The following is a 26,314-nucleotide window of genomic DNA, read 5'->3' as shown; positions in this document are numbered from 1 at the left end:
AAAGAGGAAGCTCCTTTCAATACAAATGGAGTACCTTCGGGCGACACTGAACAATTCTGGGTAGGTGTTCTTGAACATCATTCATTTAAAGAGCTAGCCACCTTTGCTCTTAGCTGTCTAATAAGTCCAGTCAATAATGCTATAGTTGAAAGAATTTTTTCACTTGTAGCATCTGTTGAAACAAAGGCTCGAAGCAGAATGCAGCTAGATCTTCTTGATGCAATCGTCAGAATAAGAGCGAACTTACTGCTCAGTGGCAAAGGCTGCAGACGCCTCCAAGCACCTCAAGAAATGCTAGAAAAAAAAAATCACACCTGAGAAGCTTTATGGCAACTTTTCTACTCCTGAAAGTGAAAAGGATGTGGATGATCTTAATCTGAAACTTTTTCTATGAGGTATGGATAATATTAAAGTTTACATGTGTTGGCATTTTTTGGGCGTTTTTTAGCATGGTTTGGCATATTTTTGGCTTTTTTTCAATGCTTTTTGGCTTACAGTTAAATTTTCATCTGGCAACCCTGTTTATGATCTGAATAAACAGAAAGTGCAGTTATTGGCATATTTTGCCAAAAGTGATAGTAAAACACAAATGAACATGTGTAAACCCATGAAGTCTGGGAAATATGAGGACTTAGAAAAATGTCTGATGGTATGGTTTTGTCAGTTATGTATTGAGGGTGTAAAAGTTTCTGGAGACATGATCCTAGAGCAGGCCACTATTTTTTTTATTTTATTTATTCATTTTATTATTATTATTATTTTTTTTTTAAGAAATGAACATCAAAGGTGAATTAAATTTGTCAACAGGATGTCTTGATAGGTTTAAGAAGAGACATGGTATCTCAGAAGGCACAACATCTGAGCCGGCAGGTCACGAAAATGCTGAATTGAATGTGGATATGTAGTGGTTACTACAATTGTCCTATTTGGAGGAAGCTAGGATATTTAAAGTCAATCCCATGACTGATCTGTTTATTGGAAATGGTGATGATGGTATTTACAATATTTGTAGCGAAATTCTGGATTCTTGGTCTTTGGTATACAATTATTTAAAATCTATTTACAATACATAAATATGCTTCTTACAGTATGTAGAAGGATATGTTTTGTTTTATTTACAAAATAAATTAAGTTATTATAATGAACATTGTTATTATATTAATTAAAATTAGTCGAATGTATGTTTAGTCGGACGCATGTTCTAAGGGGTGACTATTGTTTATCCCGTACTCGGCGATCACGAGTCCTGAAGGGGTAATTTCACGTGTTGGCTACAGAACACTACAGAACTCTCCCCCTAGTGACGAGGCAGGAGGAACGATATCTGTTTTTTCTTTGTAGTGTGTTTGTGGTTTGTAGCCCGTGTGTCCGGAGGTGTCGGAAGAGCAACAGGATCTTGTTCGTTGTCCGAGAGGAGGTATGCAGGCTTGGCGCGGTCTATGGAGATGACGTCAGTGGTTCCACGGCGATCGATGGTCAAGTTCTTCCTTGTCCTCTTGACGACTCTATATGGGCCATCGTATGGTTGTTGAAGAGGCTTCTTTACTCCCTCCACGCGAACGAAAACATGTGAGCAGTCTTCGAGGTCCTGGCTCACAAACGTTCTTGTTGGTGAGGTACGCGGTGGCACTGGCTGGAGTTTCTGCATTGTATCTGTAAGATTAGTAGCATAATCTTGAACGCTGCAGGGCTGCGTTATAGGGGCAGATGCAAGAAACTCACCGGGCAGACGGAGTGGAGTGCCATAAAGAAGTTCTGCAGAGGAGTGGCCAAGGTCTTCCTTGAGGGACGTGCGTATACCGAGGAGGACCATTGGAAGCACCGTAGACCAGTTGGTGCGGTCGCGTGCTGTTGCTGCAAGTGAAGCCTTGAGTTGTCGGTGGAAGCGTTCGACGAGTCCGTTGGATTGGGGATGGTAGCTTGCTGTTCTGAAACGCCGGATACCTAGCAAAGACATAACCTTGTTCCATAGATTGGATTCAAATTGGCTACCACGGTCGGATGTGAGGCTGAGTGGTGTACCGAATCTTGAAATCCAGGTGGTTATAAAAGCTTTGGCTACTGTATCTGTGCTTATGTCAGTAAGCGGGATTGCTTCGGGCCAGCGTGTAAAACGGTCTACACAAGTAAGAATATACCTGAAGCTGTCGGAGAAGGGAAGCGGTCCGACGATGTCGATGTGGACGTGCTCGAGTCGAGTGGAGACTGGGCGAAAGGTACCTGGAGGGGAGATGGTGTGGCGTGTGACCTTGGAAGCTTGGCATTTGACGCAGGTGCGGGTCCAGTGTCGAACGTCTTTGGCGATTCCACTCCAGATGAAGCGTGATGACATCATGTGCTGCGAAGCTCGAATACCTGGGTGGGAGAGGTCATGTAAATGGCGGAACAAGGGATACCTGTGGTTCTCGGGCAAGTAGGGACGGATGGTGTCCGTGGATACATCGGCGTAGAGCTCAGTGTTGGTTCCAGGGAGCTGTACCTTCTTCATCTGCAACGCGGGGTTTTCCATCAATCGCTGCAGCTCGGTATCACCAGCTTGGTCTGCAGCGATGGCGGCGTAGTCGATGAGAGAGGTAGAGACTGCAGATATGTTGCGGGAGAGGGCATCGGCAGGACAATTATCTGCACCTCGAACAAAACGAATATCTGTGGTGAATTGGGAGATGAAATCTATGTGTCGGAGTTGTCTAGGGGAGTATGTTGTCTTGTTATGAATGAATGTTGTTGTGATTGGTTTGTGGTCGGTGTATATGTGGAATTGTCGTCCTTCGACGAAATACCTGAACCTGTTGACAGCCTTGTAGATGGCTAGGAGTTCCTTGTCGAAGGCGCTGTATTTCTTCTCGGCATTGTTGAGCTTCTTTGAGAAGAAGGCGATGGGTTTCCAGGCATCGTTGATGTATTGCTGCAGAACTGCGCCGACACCTGTGTCTGAAGCATCTGTCGAGATGGAAGTGATGGCATCAGGAATAGGGAAACTAAGGGCGGTAGCATTCCCGAGTGCTTCTTTGGCTGCCATGAAAGCTGCATCAGTTTCGACGTCCCAGTTGAGTACGATGGAACGTCCCCTCTTGCACGGCTTGATCATGGAGTAGAGCGGTTGGAGCAGTTGAGCGCAGCCTGGAATGAAACGATTGTAGAAATTTAACATACCAAGGAATTGCTTGAGTTGGCGCTGTGTTGTAGGTTTCGGGAAACTCTGGATGGCGTCGCAGCGGGATGAGACAGGGGTGACGCCTGAAGGTGTGACGGTGTGTCCTAGAAAGTTGATGGATGACACACCGAAGTCAGATTTCTCGAGATTGATGTGGATGCCGTAGTCTTGTAGGCGGGTAAAGACTTGCTTCAGATGGTCTTGGTGCGTGGCTTCGTCAGGGCTGGCGATGAGTACATCGTCGATGTAGGTGAAGCAAAAAGGCAGGCCTCGCAGGACTTCGTCCATAAATCTCTGGAAAGTTTGGGCAGAGTTCTTGAGGCCGAAGGGCATTCGAACGTATTCGAACAAGCCAAAAGGTGTTGTGACAGCTGTTTTGGGGATGTCAGGCGGGTTGACCGGAATATGATGGAAGGCTTTTACAAGATCGATCCGGGAGTATACGCGAGTTCCTGCAAGGTGTGAGGAAAACTCCTGGATGTTGGGAACTGGGTACCTATCCATCACAGTTCGTGAGTTGAGGGCGCGGTAGTCACCGCATGGCCTGATGTCGCCGTTGCTTTTGGGGACGATGTGGAGAGCTGACGACCAGTTGCTTGAGCTTGGGCGAATGATACCTTGACGCATGAGGGCTTCTAGTTCTGCCTTGGCTAGCTTGAGGCGTTCCGGAGCCAGACGACGGGCTTTGGCGTAGACTGGAGGTCCCGTAGTCTCTATGTGGTGCACTACGTGGTGTTTCACAGTCGTGGTCGTGGAGTAAGGTTGTGTCAAGGCAGGAAAGTTCCTGAGGAGAGAAGCAAACTTGTTATCAGCACTGATGGTTGAAAGCTGGCTACTTACTCCGGTTGTTGGCCTGGCGTAGGATGACATCGATGTAAGGGGGTCGTGGAGCTTGCGATTTTTAATATCGATCAGGAGATCGAAGTGGGTCAAAAAATCGGCGCCAAGGATGGGTTGGGAAACTGATGCAACGTAGAAGGTCCACTCAAAGGATCGGCGAAGGTTGAGTTCTAGCTGAAGTGTCTTCCTCTTGAAAACGGGTATCTTGGTGCCGTTGGCTGCGTAGAGGGAAGACATCGGCGGCAGTGATTGCTGGCTTGCTGTGGCAGGCAGGACACTGACTTCAGCTCCGGTATCGATGAGGTATGTGGTGTTGGAGAGTGGATCAAATACGAAGAAGAGTTTCGATGTATGTTGGCGAACGCTGTGCGCCGTTAGCGTTCGCCCATCGTGTTTAAAGGTGACGGTGAGAAGGTGCACGGCTGTGTACATTTCCTCGCATCTTGTCCAAAGCGACGATGGTAGTAGCAGACGCCTGATGTTTGCTTGGGTCTTCCTCTGGATGTAGACCTAGAGCGGTTGCGGTAGTATCTTGGTGACGGGGGTCGTTGTTGAAGATTGGCAACCTGCTCTTGGAGGGCGCTAACCTGGAGGGTGAGTTTGGAGATTAGCTCGGTTAACGTCATGCTTACGTGATTAGTATGCAGCGATGTTCGTGGGCAGCTGGGTTGGGCAGGCTGGGTCAACGGGCAGGACAACCCGGGACGGCGGGGCTGGGCACGGCAGGGCGGCGGGCGGGGCTGGGCAGGTCACGGCAGGGCGGTGGGCGGGGCTGGGCACGGCAGGGCGGCGGGCGGGGCTGGGCACGGCAGGGCGGCGGGCGGGGCTGGGCACGGCAGGGCGGCGGGCGGGGCTGGTCACGGCAGGGCGGCGGGCGGGGCTGGTCACGGCAGGGCGGCGGGCGGGGCTGGTCACGGCAGGGCGGCGGGCGGGGCTGGTCACGGCAGGGCGGCGGGCGGGGCTGGTCACGGCAGGGCGGCGGGCGGGGCTGGCGGCGGGCGGGGCTGGTCACGGCAGGGCGGCGGGCGGGGCTGGCGGCGGCCGGGGCGGGGGACGGCAGGGCGGCGGGCGGGGCTGGCGGCGCTGGCGGGGCTGGCGGGGCGGGGCTGGCGGCGGGCGGGGCTGGCGGCGGGCGGGGCTGGCGGCGGGCGGGGCTGGTCACGGCAGGGCGGCGGGCGGGGCTGGTCACGGCAGGGCGGCGGGCGGGGCTGGCGGCGGGCGGGGCTGGCGGCGGGCGGGGCTGGCGGCGGTCACTCCAGGGTCACCAAATGTAGTGGTTACTACAATTGTCCTATTTGGAGGAAGCTAGGATATTTAAAGTCAATCCCATGACTGATCTGTTTATTGGAAATGGTGATGATGGTATTTACAATATTTGTAGCGAAATTCTGGATTCTTGGTCTTTGGTATACAATTATTTAAAATCTATTTACAATACATAAATATGCTTCTTACAGTATGTAGAAGGATATGTTTTGTTTTATTTACAAAATAAATTAAGTTATTATAATGAACATTGTTATTATATTAATTAAAATTAGTCGAATGTATGTTTAGTCGGACGCATGTTCTAAGGGGTGACTATTGTTTATCCCGTACTCGGCGATCACGAGTCCTGAAGGGGTAATTTCACGTGTTGGCTACAGAACACTACAGATACGTTTGCCGAACTGATCTGGGAAGAAAGTTTAAGTCCAGAGTAGGTGCATAATGCCAATGAGACGGCCCTCCACTGGCATCGTATGCCTCACAAAACCTTGAAACATGAGGACGAGGTAAACCTGGAGGGGTTTAAAGAGCCAAAACACCAAGTGACAGTGTTGGCATGTTCGAATGCAGTTGGCACCAATCGCTGCAAACTGTTGGCACTTGGGAAGAGCCAGAATCCACGAGCGCTAAAAGGTGTATGGGTTTTGCCAGTTCACTATAGGGCAAACAAGCGGGCCTGGATGAAACAAAAAATTATGCTAGATTGGTTTGAGAAAAAGCTTGTTCCTGAGGCACGAGCTCATTGTACAAAAGCAGGGTTGGCACCAGACTGCAAGATTCTTCTTGTGCTGGACAACTGCCCTGGGTACCCTTCTGCTGACCAAATGGTGAAAGACAACGTCTTCACTTACCTCCCCCTAACTGTACCGCCCTCATTCAGCCTCAGGATAAGGGAATCTTGAGGTTTCTGAAAAGGAAATACCGCCGCATATTCATGACAAAGATGCTGATGGGTATGATTGAAGGGAAGTCATTGGAGGAATTTCGTAAAGAATTCAACATGAAAAATGTTCTGTTGCCAGTGTCTGGGATGTCGTTGAGAAGTCGATGCTACAGAACTGTTGGCACAAGCTGTGGCCTGGGATGATGTTTATGGAACTTTGCACAAACTGATGCTGACTTCACTGGTTTCTGTGTGTCCGGGGCAAAGCAGACTGTGGGGGAGATTATGGAGTATGCCAAAGTATACACCAGCTCAGTGGCACAGAAACTTGAACATCAAGACCTGGAGGAGTGGCTTGATGTAGATGATGATGATGCTCCTGTTGCCCACTAGTTATCTACGGTGAAAATAGTGAGAATGATTACGACATCAGAGGAGTTCCAGCACGAGGGTAATGACAACAATGACGAGCAATAGATGACCCCCTTGAAAAGATCTCCCTCGACAGGATCATTGAGCGGATGGAACAATTAATCGCTGCTCTGGAGCAGCACTCTTTCATCACAGAACAGCAACTAATGCAGGTGTATAACATACAGGCCTGTTTTAAGGAGAAGCCAAAATACTTGAAGCAAACAAAGATCCAGGACCTTTTTAAGAAAATGTGTGACAAGACTGCTATAGACATTCAGCCTTTACCAGGCCCTTCATCTGCTCCAGGCATTGAGCCACTCCTGATGTGTTAATACAGGCTTTAATATAGGTGGTTATGAACACAACCTGCTGCTGGGTGATGTTTATATTTTTACTTCGAATGACAGCCCCACACACGACATTTTTGGGTATTAACAAAAAACTGAAGTCTATGATGCATACAGTTATACATTTAAAATGTATATAATATTTTCTGCATTATAATAATGAAAATTGTAAATTCTACAAACAATATATGAACACCCTTCTTTTATAACTGAACATGGCTATATGTGATGAAAGTTTGTCATCCTTAACACCCCCCTCTCAAACTGAAGTCACCCTCTGATTGTGCTAAACTTACACTAAGTACCATTGGAGAGAGGTTTAGTAAACATATCTGCAACATTTTCATCTGAGGGTACATACACTAGTTTGATAGATCCATTTTCGATCTGACTTCTGATAAAATGATATCTGATGTATATATGCTTTGATCTTTGATGATACACTGGGTTTTTAGCTAAGGCTATTGCACCTTGGTTATCTACAAACAGCATGTCATAATAATAAGACTTGGTAGCTACTCCCAAGCTTTAATCAACTAGAGCACCTGGAAATACATTCCAAAATATAGTTTACACATTATCGATATATAATGAACATATAGGACTCATCATATGAGTAGACCACATAATTGAACAAGTAAAAGGGAAGGAAGCAACTTACGTGGAGAGCCACGACTGTTTATCTAATCGGTCCCAGACAGAATGTGACGACGTAGCCAGTCAGCTTTGTCTACAGTTTACAGAGTATGATGTGCAACCAAACAACCGATGTAGCCAGACAGAGTATGACGAGCAAACAAACAATTCAAAGTTCAATGACAAAATATGACACACTCCCCCTCTAAAAAAAAAAAAAAAAAAAAAAAAAAAAAAAAAAAAAAAAAAAATATAGGTATCAATCCCATCCATATCTGTCCAGAGCCTTAGACACATGGGTTGACCTCCATACTAGAGGTGTTGATGCATTCGTCTCTACGTCAGCCTCTTGATGAAGTTCAGTGTTCTCTGGAATGTCAGGGAATATAGCAGTATGTACAACCTCTGGTGACGAGGTAGAAGACGATTCCTGATTTCCGGCAGGAGAGTAGTTGACCAGTCTTTTGGGATAAGGAGCCAAGTCGCGAACAGAAACTGTTGACTCCCGTCCATCCTGATGTCTAATATTAGCATAAGTTGGATTAACATCCAGAAGTTCAACTTGATCAACCAAAGGTTAATTTTTGTTTGCCCTAACGAATCTTCTCAATAATACTGGACCTGGTGTCATTAGCCATGAGGGTAGAGAGCTTCCAGAAGAAGAACGACGTGGAAAACCAAAGAAACGTTTGTGGGGTGTGACATTTGTAGATGTAGACAGAAGGGATCTAAGGGAGTGCAGTACATCAGTAAGTACTAATTCCCAATGTTGATCGGGTAGGTCCCGCAACTTCAGGGCCAGCTGGATTGCCTTCCATATAATACCGTTGAGCCGTTCCACTTGTCCATTGCCGATAGGGTGATATGGGGTAGTTCGACTCATAGCAACTCCTTTTTGTATGAGGTAGGTTTTGAGATCCGTAGACACGAATGATGTTCCTAGATCAGAATGAATATAATTAGGCATCCCACATAGACTAAATACTTGTTCCAGGCATTTGATTACAGTTGTATTCATATTAGGATATGGAAAAGCAAAAGGGAAACGGGAGTATTCATCTACAACAGTAAGTATATAGGGATTATGTGAGGCGGTTAGGAGAGGTCCTTTGAAGTTGATGCTTAACCTTTCCATAGGCTGAGTAACCTTGATGAGTGTTCCTTCTTGAGGTCTATAGAATCTTGGCTTTACTTCTGCACAAATCTTACAGGAAGCACAATCCTTCCTGACATCCTCAGTGGAAAAGGGGAGGTTCTTAAATCTCACAAAGTGCAATAAATGAGTCACTCCTGGATGACATAGACTCTCATGTAGATCAGTGAGAGTAGAAGAGGCAGAGACAGTAGAACAACATAAGGCTCGAGAGAAGGCATCAGGAACCACATTCTCTTTACCAGGGCGATAATGTACGGTATAACTGAAGGCAGTGAGTTCCATCTTTCACTCCTGGATCTTGGTATTCTTGATCTGTGTGTTTCTGGTTATCGAACATAAAGGGTACCGAACGCTGGTCAGTAATAAGATCAAACTGTTGTCTAGAAAGGAAGTGACTCCATTTACGGACAGCTTCAATTATGGCCATGACCTCCTTTTCTACAATGTGATAACGTGTTTCGCTTCCTTGTAGAGCCTTAGACATCAAAGCCACTGGTCTCCCACCCTGGTTAAGTACAGCTGAGATAGCTACTTCAGAAGCATCACATTCGACTTCAAAGGGCAAGTTTTCATCCACAGAGTATAACGTTGTTCTTTCAAGTTCTAACTTGAGCAGACTGAAAGCCTGTAAAGCTTCTTTATCCAAAGGAAACTTCTTTGCACTCGCTAATGGTCTTACTTTGGTTGAAAAATCTTGTATCCATTTGGCATAGTAAGCAAATATACCCAGGGCTCTCTTTAACCCTATATGGACCACATATATTTTGGCTGGACAAAAAAATCATGCCTTTGTTTCTAGGCTATTATGGACCTGAGGAATGTTTTAGATCAATTTTCCTGGCAATTGCTACAGTCTATGCAATAATACAGTACCATGATGAATTAGTCATGTTGGTCACGAGGGAAATGAAATTGGCTAATGATTGTGTTATCAAGATTTATTACATTATTAGAATATAGAAAGCAATTCTGTTACTCATCTCAGCAAAAATGAATATCTTATTGAAAAATTAAACAAATATAATTTCTTTTGATAACTTGACATCTTGTTAATGAAAATTGTTTTGAAGCATATTATGTTAACGTCGTGCCATATCCTCTTGGACTTCGGCAACTATGGAGTGCCACCGTTCACGGTCCCTAGTTACTTGCAACATCTGTGCTGGTTTGAGTTGTTTTCCCGTCGCCCTCATCAGCCCGTCCATATACTTCTCCCTCTGCTTTCCTCTAGCTCTCCTTCCCTCCACCATTCCCGTCATCACCACCTCTTCCAACCCTTCCCTCCTCATTATATGTCCTAAGAATCGCAACTGTCTTTTCCTTATTGTTGTCATCAATTCCCTATCTGTCTCCATTTCTCTCAATACTTCTTCATTTGTTTTCTTCGCTGTCCATGGTACTCTTAATACTCGTCTCCATATCCACATTTCTGCTGCTTCTAAGTTTTCCTGCAATTTTTTGCTGATTGTCCACGCTTCTGAACCATATAATAGTGTTGACCATATAAATGTTTTAACTGTTCTTATATCTGTAGACATTTTCTTGTTTGTTAAAACTCCTTTCATTTTCTGAAACGTGCTTTTAGCTATCGCTATCCTTGATTTTATTTCTTTTTCACATCTACAATCTTCTGTCAATACGCTTCCCAGGTACGAAAATTTGGTTACTTGTTCTATTCTTCTCCCTGCTATTTGTACTTGCACTCTTGGTGGATCTGTTTTACTGGCCACTAGTATTTTAGTTTTCTCCATGTTTACATTTAAACCTTTCTCCTCACTAGCTCTTACGGTTACATTCAATAGATGTTGCAGTTTTTCTTCTGAGTCAGCCACCAATACCATGTCATCAGCATATCTGATATTATATATATTAAATCCTCCAATTTTAATCCCTTCCATTCCCTCTAATTCCCTAAGGATCATCTCCCCATATAAATTAAATAAATCTGGAGACATAACACAGCCTTGACGCACTCCCCTCTTTATAGCTTGAAATTCTGTTTTTCCTCCCCATACCCTCACTACTGCTCTTTGCTTCCAATACAAATTTCTGATGATACTCATGTCTTTGCTATTTATATCCACTCTTTCCAAAATATTTATCAAATCCTCATGTCTTACCCTATCAAACGCCTTCTCGTAGTCAAAGCAAAGATATACATTTTGTTGTTTTTCTATCATCCTCTCCATAATCGTTCTTATTATAAAAATTGCATTTGCTGTTCCTTTCCCTTCTATGAAACCAAATTGCTCCCATGAAACTTGTTCTCTCACTTTATTTCTTATTCTATTTAAAACTATCCTTAATATAATTTTGGTTATTTGACTCATAATACTGACTGTGCGATGTTTACTACATTCCATTGTTCCGTTTATCTTTGGTAGTGGTATAAAAATCGAGTTACACATATGTTCCGTTATTGTACCCTTTTCGTAAATTTGGTTTATTAGACTAGTGAGTTTTCTTATTGCAAAATTCCCTAATGCCTCTAACATTTCAATCATCACACCATCCTCACCCATGGCTTTCCCTTTTTTCATTTTCTTCATTGCAAATTTCTCTTCCTCTTCCATTATTTCTTCCCCATCTAGATATCTATAATTTTCCTCTTCTCCTTCTTGTCTGTCGTCCTCAAATAGGTCCCTTACATACTCCTCCCATCTATGTTTAATATCCTCCTCGTCCATTAAAACCTTTCCTTCTCTATCTTTGATTGCCCCCCCCATTACTCCCCTTTCTCTTGGTAATTTCTCTAATCTTATCATACATCATTTTAGAATCCCTTTTTTCAAGGTCCTCAATTTCCCTACATTGTTCATCAAGCCAACTCTCCTTGGCATCTATACACTTCTATTTTATTTGTCTATTAAGTTCTCTATATTCATTTCTATCCCTATTTTTAGCTTCTCTTCTCTTATCCATTAGTTCGAATATTTCCTCTGTTATCCATTTGTTTTTCCTCCTTCTATTTTCAGGAAGTACCTTTTTATTTCCCTCTTCTATTGCTTCACATAACCTTTGCCACTGAAACCCCGGATCATTTACATCCCCTTCTTCTCGCAGCACTTCATATTTATTTTCTACTGTAACCAAATACCTCTGTTTCAAGTCTTTGTCCTTTCTCAACACACTTACTTCTCGTCTCAGTTTCCCCATCTCCTTTCTTAATTTCTTCAATTTTATTCTAATATCTGCAACAACTGGCACATGATCACTATTACAATCTGCTCTTGGGTATGTTTTTACCTTTATCACTGCATTTCTAAATCTTCTGTTGATAGTAAAATAGTCTATTTGATTTCTTGCTGTATCTCCTGGTGCCTTCCATGTCCATAGCCTTTGCGGATATTGCCTAAACCACGTATTCATTACTATTTGTTGATGTTCTATGCACCAGCTTATCCATCTTTCTCCCCTGTCATTTCTCTCTCCTAACCCAAATGGCCCCACAACCTCTTCTTCTCCACCTGAACCCACTTTTGCATTTACATCACCCATAACTATCTTAACCTCTTGATTTCCACATTGTTCCATTGCTTGATCTAACTTGTCATAGAAATCATCTACTATCCTTTCCTCTGCTTCTGCTGTGGGAGCATACACCTGTATTAAACATATGTCAAAAGGTTTTCCCGAGTTTTACCAAGAGCACTCTGTCTGACACTGCCCAGAATCCCTTCATAGTACTAGCAACCTTTTTGTTCATCATTATTCCTACCCCTTTTTCTGCTCCTTCTCCTCCAGAATATACAAATACTCCATGCTCATTTTTCACCTCTCCCACTCCTGGCCACCTAACCTCACTAAGCCCCATAACATCTATCTTCATTCTGTTCATTTCTCTCCATACCCCATAATATTTCCCCGCTTGGTGTAATGTTCGGACATTCCACGTAGCCATTCTCAACTTTTCTTTGGTTACAACAGTCGCCGGATAACGATCAGAAACCGCCTGCTGTACACTATGTTCCCGACCGAGCGAGGTAATCTCCCTCCTTTCTGGAAAAAAGACTCCCATTCATGCTGTTCACTTCATTTACTCTTTGGTTTTGCTCCATAGTTAATCTTGGATAAATACGTAGTAAGGGCTCCAATCCTTTTCTACGGTGACTGGTCGATTGCCATTTACATGCCTGGTTCGCCCTAGATGTGTCACCCATCTTGCTATCACACCAAACTCACCAAAGTCCTCTGACAATTAGAGTACATATACTGAGCTTGCTGTTCTAGTCTTCATCAAGTAGAGCTGTCACCGCTCCATGCCACATTGTGTGGCACCCCTCACTTGGTTTAGCCCATCAGCCGAGATGGTTGCTCGGGGTGTGGCCGCTGTCCTAGACTAACAGCTACTAGGAGCCACAAGTGAGAGTTGGGGTGAAAGGTGCTGACCAAGTGCACGAAGCCATCCTCTAGGATGCGGCTGCTTCCCACCCTAGGTGCTACAGCTCCAACCCACCCCCTACACCCCTTTAAGCATATAAATAATTGAAATATCTTTATATATAATATGGGTTATTACAAAAAATAATATATCTGTTCTTAGCAGTGAAAAACCTGCTGAAAATTGTAGAAATATCATCAATAACACCTTTATTCAAAATTTTATACTTTAGAAAAGAAAACACCTGAACTCCTCAGTGAGAAATATGTTGGAAAAGAGGAAAATAATAATTATCATGAAAAAAATACAGTGCATGTATTTGTTTGTCTCACTCCTTACACTAGGAAATGAGAGTTGTTTCTCTCATTTAGACACAAACTCACTTTGCACTTGATACACCTGATATTGGTGTGACCCGCACATCCAACTCGTTTCCAGTACAAACGTGGATTTTTCACCTCTGGGAAGTGCCCTACTTTATCTAGTCTCACATCATTCTGGGGCCTGAATTGGCCAACTCTTTGAATTCTTGTTGATGGTGGAGGAGGAGTTCTCTCACTTGAAAATGGACGACCTCGCTTTGATGAGTGATTCTGACAAGGACATCCTGAAGGTCAGTAGGGAATGTCTTTTTTCCTGGGGAATCCTTTTGGCCTCACAATCTCTTTGGTATACCAGCCATGCCTCATTGATAGTCATGTCAATCATGTGATAGATGAGTCTGTGATCATATTTCTTAGAATGTACCGGGATCCTATATAGTGCTAGAAGACAGTCAGCCAGGTCTACACCTCCCATGTTCTTATTGTACAAACGTATGATGTTAGGCTGTGGAATTTCCACAACTTTCCTCTGACTTCTAACATAGCGTCGTGCAGTGTGAGTTGGATTGCCCTCAGCAAAGGAAGACAATAATGTCACACATTTATTGTCAAACCATTTGACTGTTGTTGCCTGGCTGCCCTCAACAGATAATTTCCATTCCTCAAATGTACCTCTGCCTTTCTTCATGTCAGCGTCCAATGTGAACTTGAGGCCTGGGAGCCGATTTGCTCGGACTGTCCCACAACACCATATATTCCTGTCAGCCAGATGTTCTACAAGTGGTAAAAATGTAAACCAGTTGTCAAAATAAAGTAGGTGATTCTTATTGTTTGGAATGGTCTCAGCCAAGTGTAAGACAATATTAGAGGATGCACCCAGATCTGGAATACTGTCTCTATTCACAGGTTGAATTGACCCTGAATAAGACCCCCACTGTCTGCAAGAACAAAGAACTTGAAACCCCATTTTCTGGGTTTCATGGGCATGTATTGTTTCATGGAATGCCTTCCCTTAAAAGGCACCATTTGTTCATCAGTGCAGAGGTTTTGTTGCATTGGAAGGTCTTGGAATTTTTTCTGCAAATGGTCTACCATTGGCCTGACTTTGAAAAGTTTATCATTGTTTACCTCATCAGTGTTGTCCCGAAGATGTAAGTTGGATTTTATAGTCTCCCATCTGTTGCGACTCATAACTAAAGCAGTATACTCTCTATACCTCCCAAATAATTCACCAGACCAATGGAGACGTGTCTGGGGAGTCCTAATAATGCTGAAATGAATAAGTAGACCATTGTTAAAGTTCTTGCTTAGTGAGATTTAGAGGTTTGTTCACATCTTTTTGTGTAGCATACAAATTAGACTGATAGACTATCATATCTAAAAAATCAGGAGTGAAAAACTGTGTGAAATACCATAATGGGTTTGACTGTGATGGGTTCAAGTCACTGTTGATTGAAGCTGTCTCATTGCCAGGGATAAAATTTGGTAAAGGTGAAGGGGTGTACTCTGTTTTTCTGGTCCAAAGACGTAGATGACGAATCCATCATGTTGGTCATACGTTTCTTTGTGTGCGCCATATGACCAACATGATGGATTTGTCATTGACATAAAATGAGCTCATAGTGTCCTTATTTCATCAAAAAAAGAAACAGTATGACATTCTCAGATATCTATAACTATTCCCATTTCAGAAAAAAATAATATGCAGCATGTAACATATCTGACAACTCCTCCATGATGAAATAAATAGCACCAGAAATACCACGTTTCACACTACTGTTGATGTCATCAGCTGATGGTGAACTGCCCAAGGGACTCTCGACCAATCAGCTTCAAGTGTTGTTCTCAGAGAGAGGAAGCCTAAACGATTTCGTCAGGATAGACACACCGGTTATAATTGTTTTTCTATGCCAGTGAGACTCACCCAAAGCTTGACTGACGATTTTGTCAGGTTGGGATATATAGGGTTAAAGATCCCTTACTTGTGGTGGGTGGGAGGTCTTGTAGTGGACGCAGCCTCTCAGGATCAGGTTTTATAATCCCATTTCCTACACAGTAACCAAGGATATTAATGGAGTGAACAGAGGTATTGAAGGTTAAATTTCTGTTATTGACGACTTCAAGAAAGTGTTGTACATTACGATCGTGTTCTTCTCGAGTGCGGCCAGCGATAGTTATATTGTCAAGATATGGAAATGCACATTGTAAGTTTTCTTCTCTCACAAGCTTATCCATGGTTTGTTGAAAGACAGCTACTCCATTTGTCACTCCAAACAGAACCCTACAAAATTGATATAGGTGTCCATTGGCCTCAAAGGCTGTGTATTTCTTGTCCGATTCTTTTAGCGGAATTTGGTGATATGCGCTTTTTAAGTCAAAAGTTGAGAACACATTGTATGTTGATAGTTCATTCACCATAGTGTCTATTCTTGGCAATGGATAAGCCTCTAGCTCTGAGTATAGGTTCACAGTTTGTGAGTAATCCACACACATCCTTTTCTTATGTCGATTCATTGGATCCTTCACTACAACAACTTGGGCCCTCCATGGGGATAAGCTATTTTCAATAATACCCTCAGCAAGTAGACTGTTTATTTCCATTCAATGAATTCTCTGTCATCTTTACTATAATATCTCGACTTGGTGACTATGGGCTTACAGTTAGGTGACAAATGTTGAAAAAGAGAAGGCTCATCTACAGCAGCAGCCGCCAGAGAACAATACGAGTCAGTATCAAGTAACTTGAGAGTAGGTTTTGGTCCACCATATTCAATGACTATACTCTGGTGCTGTTTTTGGAAATCCTGACCAAGCAGTACCCCACAGCACAAATCTTTCATCAGTGCAAGATGAGTGGAAGGATAAGTTTGTCCATTAAGATGTAGTGTTAAGTTAACTACAACATAACCATGAGAGTTAGCATGTAATGAATTCTAAGCTAAAGTGACATCTCTGTTCGATGTATTAGAAGTTTCAAGACCCGTGCAATTTCCTCAACTATGTAACTGTCGTCACTGCAGGAATCGACAAATGTCCATAACTTTCTCCATTGATGGTTGTCGAGGTGGCCGCTAGATGAAGGCTCTGAGGGAAAGTGGTACCAGAGATGGTGGCAAGGACTGAAGGTTGGGAAGAGTCAAACATAGGGGTCTTACCTGAAGGTGCCGGCACCTTGGACATACACACACGAGTGAAATGACCTTGCTTACCACACTTACTACAAGTAGCATTTCGAGTGGGACAAGTAATACGCTTATGGCGTAGTCCTCCACAGAAATAACACCTACTCTTCATGGATAGGGTGGCTGCCAATACCGGATCTTCAGCAGTCATCACACAATCCTTAGACATAGGTTTATTCTTCACAGTCACATCCCAAGTCTGAGTACGATCAGGGGTCATCACAGCGGCACTGTGCACAAACTTAGGAGTTACGGGACTGTAAGAGCTGGCATTGCGTTCAGCTAAGTCTAAAGAATAAGCTTGATCATAAGCAGCCTGCACATCTAAAATCTTGTTTTCCAAGAGACGTTCGCGAATCAAAGGTGAGGTTAGACCATTAATAAAGGCATCCCTAATTAACTCTTCTTTGTACTGTTCAGCACTAACTGCCTTTAGGTTACAATCCTTACCTAACTTATGTAGTTCTCACAAAAACTCATCTAAGGATTCACTGGGCTTTTGTTGACGAGTTGCGAGTAAATGCCTAGCGAATATTTTGTTGGGTGTCTTTCCATACAATTTCTGTAGAACAGAAATAGTCGAATCATAATTAGTACATTCCTCGATGTATTCATAAACATTATGACTAACACAGTTCACAAGAGTTCTTAGTTTGTCAGGTGCATTTTTTCCACACTCTTGTATGAAGTTGGAGAAGGTTTTATACCAGTGCCTCCACTCTCACGCTGCAGTTGAAGAGCTGGGGTCCAGATCCAGACGAGCCGGCTTTAATGGCTTCTCCATGTTCTAGTTGATTAAATTGTCATAATAATAAGACTTGGTAGCTACTCCCAAGCTTTAATCAACTAGAGCACCTGGAAATACATTCCAAAATATAGTTTACACATTATCGATATATAATGAACATATAGGACTCATCATATGAGTAGACCACATAATTGAACAAGTAAAAGGGAAGGAAGCAACGACTGTTTCTCTAACTGGTCCCAGACAGAATGTGATGACGTAGCCAGTCAGCTTTGTCTACAGTTTACAGAGTACGACATGCAACCAAACAAACGACATAGCCAGACAGAGTATGACAAGCAAACAAACAAATTCAAAGTTCAATGAAAAAATATGACACAGCATTATAGTGTCTCTCTGATATCCTGTTACATCTGCATAGAGTTTAGCTAAAAAATCACATTCCTGTACAGCATGACTGATAGCTACATATTCTGCCTCACAAGTGGAAAGAGCAACTACTCTCTGTTTCTTGCACTTCCGGGATATAAGTGGACCATGAGTACTCATTTTGAAACAATAACTAGTAATACTACAGTGGTCCTCAGCAGACCCCCAGTCAGAATCACAGTAACCTGTCAGTTTCAATCCTGCTTCTGATTTACCAAATTTCAACCCATAGTCAAGTGTTCCTTTAATATACCTTAAAACATGTTTAGCTAAACCAAGATGATTTATAGTTGGTTTTGACATATACTGTGATAACTTGGTAACCACAAAACATAAGTCAGGTCTGGTTGCAGTCATGATATAAATTAGACTACCCACTATTTTCCTATAGAGCTTAGGATTATCTAGTACACAGGATTCACAGTCTATTGTTTTACAGATACCAGGATCACATGGGATACACTTCGGTTTGCAGTCTGACATGTTGAATCATTCTAGAACTTTCTCACAATACCTCTTCTGATTCATTATTATACAACGGTCGTTAAATACAAACTCAATGCCAAGGAACCATGACAGTTTGACCAAATCTTTCATTTTGAATCTCTTATTCATACTCATCTTGACAGAATTTAGCACCTTATTATCACTAGCAGCTATGACTATATCATCAACCCAAAACAGAATCCATACAGTAGATGTTTCATCTGTCCTCTGATATACACAATGGTCTGCTTGCGATTCTACAAATCCCTCCTTAGTTAGACTGCCATGTAATAAATTGTACCAATTTCTGCTACTCTGTTTTAAGCCATACAGAGACTTCCTTAGTTTACAAACTAGCTTATTACCATATTCATCAGTTTTTACAAATCCTTCTGGCTGCTCAAGGTAGATCTCACAGTCAATATCTGCATTTAGATATGCAGTGCTGACATCCATCTGATGGACTAAATAAACACTTTGTACAGCTAATTGCAATAACATTCTCAGTGAAGTAAGCCTGGCTGTTGGTGAAAATGTTTCATGATAGTCTATATCTTGAACTTGGGAAAAGCCCCTCCCCATGAACCTGGCTTTGTATCTGTCACCATTATCTGGGTAATTTTTCACATTAAAAACCCACTTGCCCCCTACAACTGATTTACCTTCAGGTATCATTATCAGGTCAAAAGTGTCATTTTCTGTTAGGGCATCAATTTCCTCTTCCATTGCTTTTTGCCATAAGTGTGACTCTGGGGACTGCATAGCCTCTAAATATTAATTCCCTGGGACCTCACATACCTTATGACAATAATAGGTGGTGTACCCTGCTAAATTATAATCATCATCATCTTTCTCTACAACATAGTCATTTAGATACCTAAGTGGGTTCCTCACTCTTGGAAGATTTTTCCCTTCATTGTTTAGCTCACTAGTTTTGCTTTCATTCCTTGTCTGTTCAGAGTCCTTCACTGCTGGCTGATGAACTTGTGATGGGGGATGAGATGTCACTTCATCATCACTATCACTTTCATAGACATTATCCTTGAATTATAACACTGGTTCCTTATGTATGCAGAGGCTTTCAATGCATATGGCCACATCATCTTGGGTAAATTAGCCTCCAGTTCCAGTTTTGGAATATGGTGCTAGATATGGAGCTCACCATATTCCTCCTGATCAGTTCGTTTAGGGAAGGAGACTTCGAACTCTACCGAGAAACCCTGACAGAGCTGATTCCGAAATTCTTCGCAAACAACAACATGAACTATGCCTGATGGCTCACAATTCATTGGCAGGATATGATGTCCCTTGATCAGCAACACCCAGATGTCACCAGGGAGTTTCACAAGGGAAACTTCGTCATTCACAAGTCAAAGCAAGAATTTTCTGCCTTGGAGATAGATCAAGCTCATGAACAAAACAATGCAGTCATCAAAGGTGATGGTGGAGCTGTTGGACAATGAGGAGATGGATGGTAGCTGGACCAGAAGTGAGTTGTCTAGTTGCTGGCTATGAGACAACGTCATGTCTGAAGGACGCATCCATCACCACCAAACATCATGACCAAAATGCAAGTACCCAGAGGACATTCGTGGAGAAGGTTGGGGCGCTGCAAAGAGTCCTGAAGGAGATGGGCAACCCTTTCCAAGAAGAAACAGCAGATCTACTGGTTCTAGACAGAAAGACCATTGCAGATCCAATGCAGGCGGGGCTTGTTGGAACACACCAAGAGGAAAACAACAATTCAAGTCATTTGTGGACGGCCTGGAGAGTGACGATACAAGCTCATTGTACCACCCCATAAAGAAGAACAAAGCAGTAACAAACATCTTGCCATTTCACACACAGTTCTCCATGGATGTTCCACTGTGCTATTTTGATGCGGGGAATAAGGGGCTGTGTACTCCTGCTTTATCTTGTGTCTCACCATCAAAGACATAAACTCTTTGGATATATACTCACCAACATTGTCAGTTCTCATATGTTTGATTGAGCCCAAAGGAGCAGTATCAGCCAAATACCTTTCTGTGGCTGATAATGCATCTTTCTTGTCTTTCAATAAATAGACCATAAAGGTACCAGAATAATCATCAACAAATGTTATAGCATATTTGAATCCACCTTTACAAACTACATTCATTGGGCCAGTTATGTCAGTATGTACTAATTCTAAACTCTTTATAGCCCTTGCATCTGGTTCCTTATTTCTAAACTTGCTCATCTTGCTTAAATTGAAGGTTTCACAATTTGCATCCCCTCTGTCACCTGAAATGTGCATACCATCTACTACCCCCTCAAGCTTCCAAACATCCTTCATATTATAGTGACCAAGTACCTTATGCCATTCTTTAACTGTGTGGCCACTATGTATCTGGGTATTTCCAACATTGTATATAGAATACAGATTACCTTGCCATTCCATGCTGAATATAGAGCCATCTGATGTCATGAGCTATGCATGGTTTGGTTCAAAGTTTACACATACACCTTTTCTTGTGGCAGCTGGAACAGAGAATATGTCAAACTTGTATGATGGGATATATAAAGCATCTTTCATAATCATTTCTTTTGGTTTCCCAGTAATATCATTAAGCACTACACTGGCATCACCTCTGCCTAACACAGTCCCAATTTGCTTGCTACCATCTGCTAGTTGCATCACTTGCTTGTCTGGTTCAAAGTTTTTGTAGAATCTAATAAACCAAGATTTATCAGTTATAATGTGCACTAATGCACCACTGTCTACCAGCAATGTACTGGTACCTGCCTTAGTTCTAGTTGATCGAGTGTTGGTCTGGAATATGAAGCTGTGAGTGCCGTCCCCTTCGTTGTTGCCGCCTCCTCCAGTTGCTCCATCTCCCTCACCACTCACTGTGTGCGCTGTGGTTGTATTCTTCTTTCTGCACTGATGTGTGTTGTGGGTATTAGATTTGCACAGACTGCACCACTTGCTAGGTTTCTTCTGGTCACCGCTAGTTCACCTGGGGCATTGATAGGCCTTGTGGCCTGGCCTGCCATACTCAAAGCATTTTATCACATACCTGCCTCTGTCACTGCTTGCATTCATCACGTTCTCTTCTTCATGTGAGCTTTTCAACTTTCCTGATTCTTCATAGCTCATGAGTGCCTTCTTGAACTCTTGAAAAGTCATTTGTTTTTCTCGTTGCTCCACCACCGTTCTGAGTGTGTCATATGCTGTAGGGAGTCCACTGAGCACCATAGCAATAAGCATGCTCTCACTTTTGTCTTCTGCTTTCTTCAGTGCTGCTACTGCTGCCTCTGCTCATATAATGTAATCTATCAACTCCTCATCACCAGCTAATCTGAGTGTTGTCAACTTTTTGTACAGAGAAATCACCCTTGGTTTACTTGCACCCAGATAATAATTTCTTAAAATATCTAACGCTTCCTTGCCTTTGTCAGCTGCATCTCGAAGAATAAGGGCTATACTTCTATAATCCAGCAGTTGAATCTGCTCAGCATATACTTCCTTATTCTCGTCTGCACTCGGTGATATCTTCGTCAAGACCCCGTCCAGTTTCTTGGTAGTCAGGTAACCTTGAAATTTCGCTTCCCACACCTCGTATTTGTCCCCATCTCCGTCAAACACTAGTCTGTGCCTGGGACCATAACCTGTTGCAACTGAAGTCATCCTGATGTGTTGATACAGGCTTTAAAGGTGGTGATGAACACAACCTGCTGCTGGGTGATGTTTATATTTTTACTTCGAATGACAGCACCACACATGACATTTTTGGGTATTAACAAAAAACTAGTCTATGATGCGTACAGTTATACATTTAAAATGTATATAATATTTTCTGCATTATAATAACAAAAATTGTAAATTCTACAAACAAAATATGAATACACTTCTTTTATAACTAAACTATATGTGATGAAAGTTTGTCATCCTTAACATGGCCCATCTTCTGCTCCAGACAATGTGTCTGTCATGAACAGTACTCCAGTCAGTTCCACCCTACCAAAGGCCCCAGACACCACCGAGCCTGCTGACATCAGCGCTGAAGCCAGTCACGACATCAGCCTTGCAGCCCAGTCCTCCATGTAAATAATCATCTTGTACAGTATGAAGAATCCTCACTTTGAGAGCGGAAGAAGCCAGCTGAACAATGTAAGTACAATTAATTATTTTTCCTAAGCTTTTCCTATTTTTTTTTATTACCTGTATTTCTGTACCGGTATTTAAAAATAATTAATGGGTTTAATGGTATTCCCAAAGTCCCGAGGCTACCGTTAAATCGGGACTCAACCTGTATTACTTAATACTGGGGAGAGAGGTTTTCCCATACCCATACCGAACTTTTGGGAGTAAAAATTATCATTACATTGGAATTTACAATCTTTAACACATAATTTATTCAATTCAATCAATGTATGTGATGGTACTGGATGCACATGCTATTTAAATTCTTCCTCAAGAAAAATAAAACCTCTTCGATACGATGATGCATACGTAGGCGTCATGAGAAGCAAGTGGGTACGCGAGGATGCTGATGTCGGCGTCTTGATTATATTTATTGTAGTTGTACCTGCGTGACCCCCATAATCATATCAAGTAATACATTTCCCCATAGGTCATCTCCACCCTTCACTGTCATCTCTTCCCAGCAGATTTCTTTACAATTAAAGTCACCCATTATAATTATTCATCCTTCATCTTCCATTATCTTACTTAGTGATATCCTGGTGTCTTCTAACATATTTTTGTGTTATCTCTCTTCCCACGAAGCTGTTTTAGGAGGCACATAATTTACCACAAACTTCCTGCTCTTCCTATCCTTGTCCTCCACTTCCATCATAATCATCTCTACACTATTCTTTCCATATGTGACATTCCTCACATTTATATCCTTCTTAGTCAGGAACATAACTCCACCCCCTTGTTTTACCTCTCTGTTTCTAATCCAACAATTATATGCACCATGTCCTACACTGATGGGTGGTAGTGGACCTTTAAATTTTGTCTCTACAATTCCCATTATGTCCGGTTTTCGTTCAAGCCTGTTATTAATCCATCTATATTTGTGTAAAACACTTTTAATTTTCTACTACTTCCATCGAGTTTTCTGTTTCCCTTCCGTTTTTCTCTGCTATGGACCATTTGCTCACTTTCATATTCACTACTCTGCAATAGAATTTCTCTTTTTCAGTCTCTGTTTTTTCTCGTTTTTTTTCCTTAGCTTGTAGTCTTTTTGTTTTTTCATCCTCTCTTTCTCTTTATTCATTTCTCATTTTATCCATACCTGTTTAAATTGCTCATTGTCTACTAGTTTTCCTGTTTTTGCTGTCGTTTGTGACCTGAATTTAACCTTAATTGGTCTGGTCTTATCAGTATTGTATTTCCCAAGTCTATACATTTCTTCTATTTTGTCCCTATTTCTGGTTCATCTTCTGAACTACTTCTAATATACTATTTACTTTTTTCCTTTTCCTCCTTTATTCTTGTAGTCCTATTTAGATTATACTTCTCTTCCATCCCTAATATAATTATACATTTCTTTTTATCTGCTAAGTCTCTTACTATATTCTCCTTCTCTCTCATCACTTTAATAACTGTGCCTTCAGTTTGTTCCTTCATCTGTTGTTTCACTATATCTCTAAATTCAATTTTGTTATTCTCCTGAACCTTTTTCCAACCACTTACTTCTTTTGCTATGGACTCCATTTTCTTTATTATTCCTCTTTAATTCCTCATTCTCTTCCTTTACTTTTCTTCACTGTCTTTTTAATTCTACTTAAGTTAGATTTTTATTCTCTTTTCTTAGTTCTTCCAGTTTATCAACTTTCTCGGCAACTAGAGTTAATTGGTCAAACCTAACCTTCCATTCTTCATTCATTTTTTTTAGTTTCTCCTCTAGATTTACTAGTCGGGGGAAGTTGTCCCTCCTCCCTCTTTAAATCCATAAAAGTAATTATCTGTTTCCATTGAGCTGCTATAATCTATATTTCTGCTCTTGACACCTCTGCTTCTTTGTTGTTCATCTGTATATTCTGCCCATTTGTTTACGCCTCTCCTAAGATCCGGGGCCCATTCGTCCCCTTCCCCATTTCCTTCCATTTTCCTCCCCTTCTCCTTTTTCTTCACCTTCCCTCTACACCACAAGCTTTCTTCTTCCCTATTAATACAACACAGGTACTTGTCATTGTGATCCTCGAAATTTGCCGTTTTCTCTAGAGTCCAAACTTCATTGTCACCTCTACTGACGTGTATTTACCTAGATTTATTTACCTAGTTGAATTTTACAGGAAGGGGAGCTATGCTCGTGGTGTCCTGTCTTTATATCTCATTTTATCTAAACTATTTTTAAATTCATGTATTGTTTTTGCACACACTACTTTCTCATCTAACTTGTTCCAAATGTCTATTACTCTGTGAGGAAAGCTATTCTTTTTCAGATCTCTTCTATAGCTGTCTTTCTTGATTTTCTTTCCGTGCCCTCTTGTATTTCTTTCATCCCATTTTATTAGATCCTCTCTATCAATAATTTCTATGCCTTTCATGATTCTGTAAATAGTTATCAAATCTCCTCTCTCTCTTCTTTGCTCTAGTGTCTGTAGCTCAAGTTTTGCTAGTCTCTCTTCATATGATAGTTTTGAGAGTGTTGGTGCCAATTTTGTAATTGCTCTTTGTATTCTTTCAAGTTTTATTATACATTTTTTTGTACTTGGTGACCACATCGTTGCTGCATATTCCAATCTTGGTCTTATCAAAGTGATTAATATTTTCTTCACCATTTCTTCATCCAGGTATGTAAATGCCACTTTGATTGTTCTTATTAAATTATAAGTTTCTCCAAAAATCTTATTTATATGTTTCTCAGGTGACATATTATTCATAATAATGACTCCCAGGTCCTTCTCATTTTCTACTTTTTTTATTCCTTCTCCCAATTTATATGATCCTTCTATTCTTTTTTTGCTTTTTCCAAATTCCATTATACTACACTTTTTAGTATTGAACTCCATCTCCCACTTCCTACTCCATTCCCATACTTTATTTAGATCACTCTGTAGTGACTCACAATCTTCTTCCGTGTTCACTTTTTTTGAACAGTTTTGCGTCATCTGCAAAGAAGCTCAAGATTACTCAAGTGTTTCATTATTTCGTTCTTTGTTACTTCTATTTCTTTCATAGGGGTGACTTTCTCTTCCCATTCGATCTCTCCAGGTTGTATGTTCTCCCTTGTAAACACTGATTTAAAATGCTTGTTCATAATTTCCGCCATTTCTATTTCCTCTGTGTATTCAACTCCTCCTTGTCTTAATTTCTCCAAGTCTTGTTTGTTTTTAAGTTTGTTGTTTACAAATCTGTAGAATAGTTTTGGTTGATCTTTACATTTTTCTATGACATCTTTTTCATATTTTCTCTTTTCCTCTCTGCACGCTTGTACATATTCGTTTCTATAACAAATATATATTTTCCATTTTTCAGGTCTTTTGTCTTTCTTGAATTTGATCCAAGATTTGTCTCTTTCGTCTTTTAACACTCTACAGCTTTTGTTGTACCAGCACTTTACATATTCTTTTTCTTGTTTTTGTCTTGGGACATACTTTTCCACTCCTTTTTTATAAATTTTTGTCAAGATATTCCATTTCTCTTCTACTGTTGTATCTTCTTTGTGTATTCTTTCCCAGTTTTCATTTTGAAAGAATTCTCTTATTTTATAAAAAAAAAAATTCATACATCAATCTTCCTTTTCTATATTGTTCATTTCTTTTCATGTATTTTTCTTCATTTAGTTCTAGTTCTATCAATATGTGGTCACTTTTACTTATTGGTGCCTGGTATTCTATCTTTTCCACTATTTCAGGTTCTGATGTGATTATTAGGTCTAGTCTCGATGGTTCTTCTTCATTTCTATACCTAGTGTTCTCTTGAATACATTGTGTCATTGTGTGGTCAATAATCATCTCAAGTAGAACATTTCCCCATGAGTCTTCTCCACCCTTTACTGTCATCTCTTCCCAGCAGACTTCTTTGCAATTAAAGTTGCCCATCATAACTATTCTTCCTCCATTTTCCATTATCTTGTTTAGTGTTA

At 41.6% G+C, this 26,314-nt stretch overlaps 2 protein-coding genes across 2 annotated transcripts; both read right to left on the bottom strand.

Moving 5' to 3' along the window:
- Positions 1-7,802: 7,802 nt before the first annotated feature.
- LOC143033137 (uncharacterized) lies at positions 7,803-12,859 on the bottom strand. Its single transcript, XM_076198340.1, has 4 exons — positions 12,829-12,859; positions 8,939-9,443; positions 8,301-8,482; positions 7,803-8,104 (listed from the first exon to the last, which is right to left on the bottom strand). The coding sequence occupies exons 1-4, from the start codon at positions 12,857-12,859 to the stop codon at positions 7,803-7,805; spliced, it is 1,020 nt and encodes a 339-aa protein (XP_076054455.1).
- A 4,572-nt stretch (positions 12,860-17,431) lies between these two features.
- On the bottom strand, positions 17,432-18,245 carry LOC143033136 (uncharacterized). The gene is made up of 2 exons (XM_076198339.1): positions 17,682-18,245; positions 17,432-17,440 (listed from the first exon to the last, which is right to left on the bottom strand). Exons 1-2 carry the CDS (start codon positions 18,243-18,245, stop codon positions 17,432-17,434), a joined length of 573 nt encoding a protein of 190 aa, XP_076054454.1.
- Positions 18,246-26,314: the final 8,069 nt, after the last annotated feature.

This window comes from Oratosquilla oratoria, chromosome 15 (assembly GCF_046742065.1).
Source record: "Oratosquilla oratoria isolate Oo_2021 chromosome 15, ASM4674206v1, whole genome shotgun sequence".
Classification (NCBI taxonomy): domain Eukaryota; kingdom Metazoa; phylum Arthropoda; class Malacostraca; order Stomatopoda; family Squillidae; genus Oratosquilla; species Oratosquilla oratoria.
This window is presented reverse-complemented; position numbering and strand designations above follow the sequence as displayed.

What these genes read in the sequence shown, in the direction of transcription:
- LOC143033136 (XM_076198339.1), bottom strand. Translation starts at nt 18,245, where the DNA reads ATGTCAGACTGCAAACCGAAGTGTATCCCATGTGATCCTGGTATCTGT.
- LOC143033137 (XM_076198340.1), bottom strand. Translation starts at nt 12,859, where the DNA reads ATGGGTGACACATCTAGGGCGAACCAGGCAT. An exon ending in ATCTAGGGCGAACCAGGCAT is followed by an intron (nt 9,444 to 12,828) that starts GTAAATGGCAAT and finishes TGGTCCATATAG; the next exon opens with GGTTAAAGAGAGCCCTGGGT. An exon ending in TACCGTACATTATCGCCCTG is followed by an intron (nt 8,483 to 8,938) that starts GTAAAGAGAATG and finishes ATTCTGATCTAG; the next exon opens with GAACATCATTCGTGTCTACG.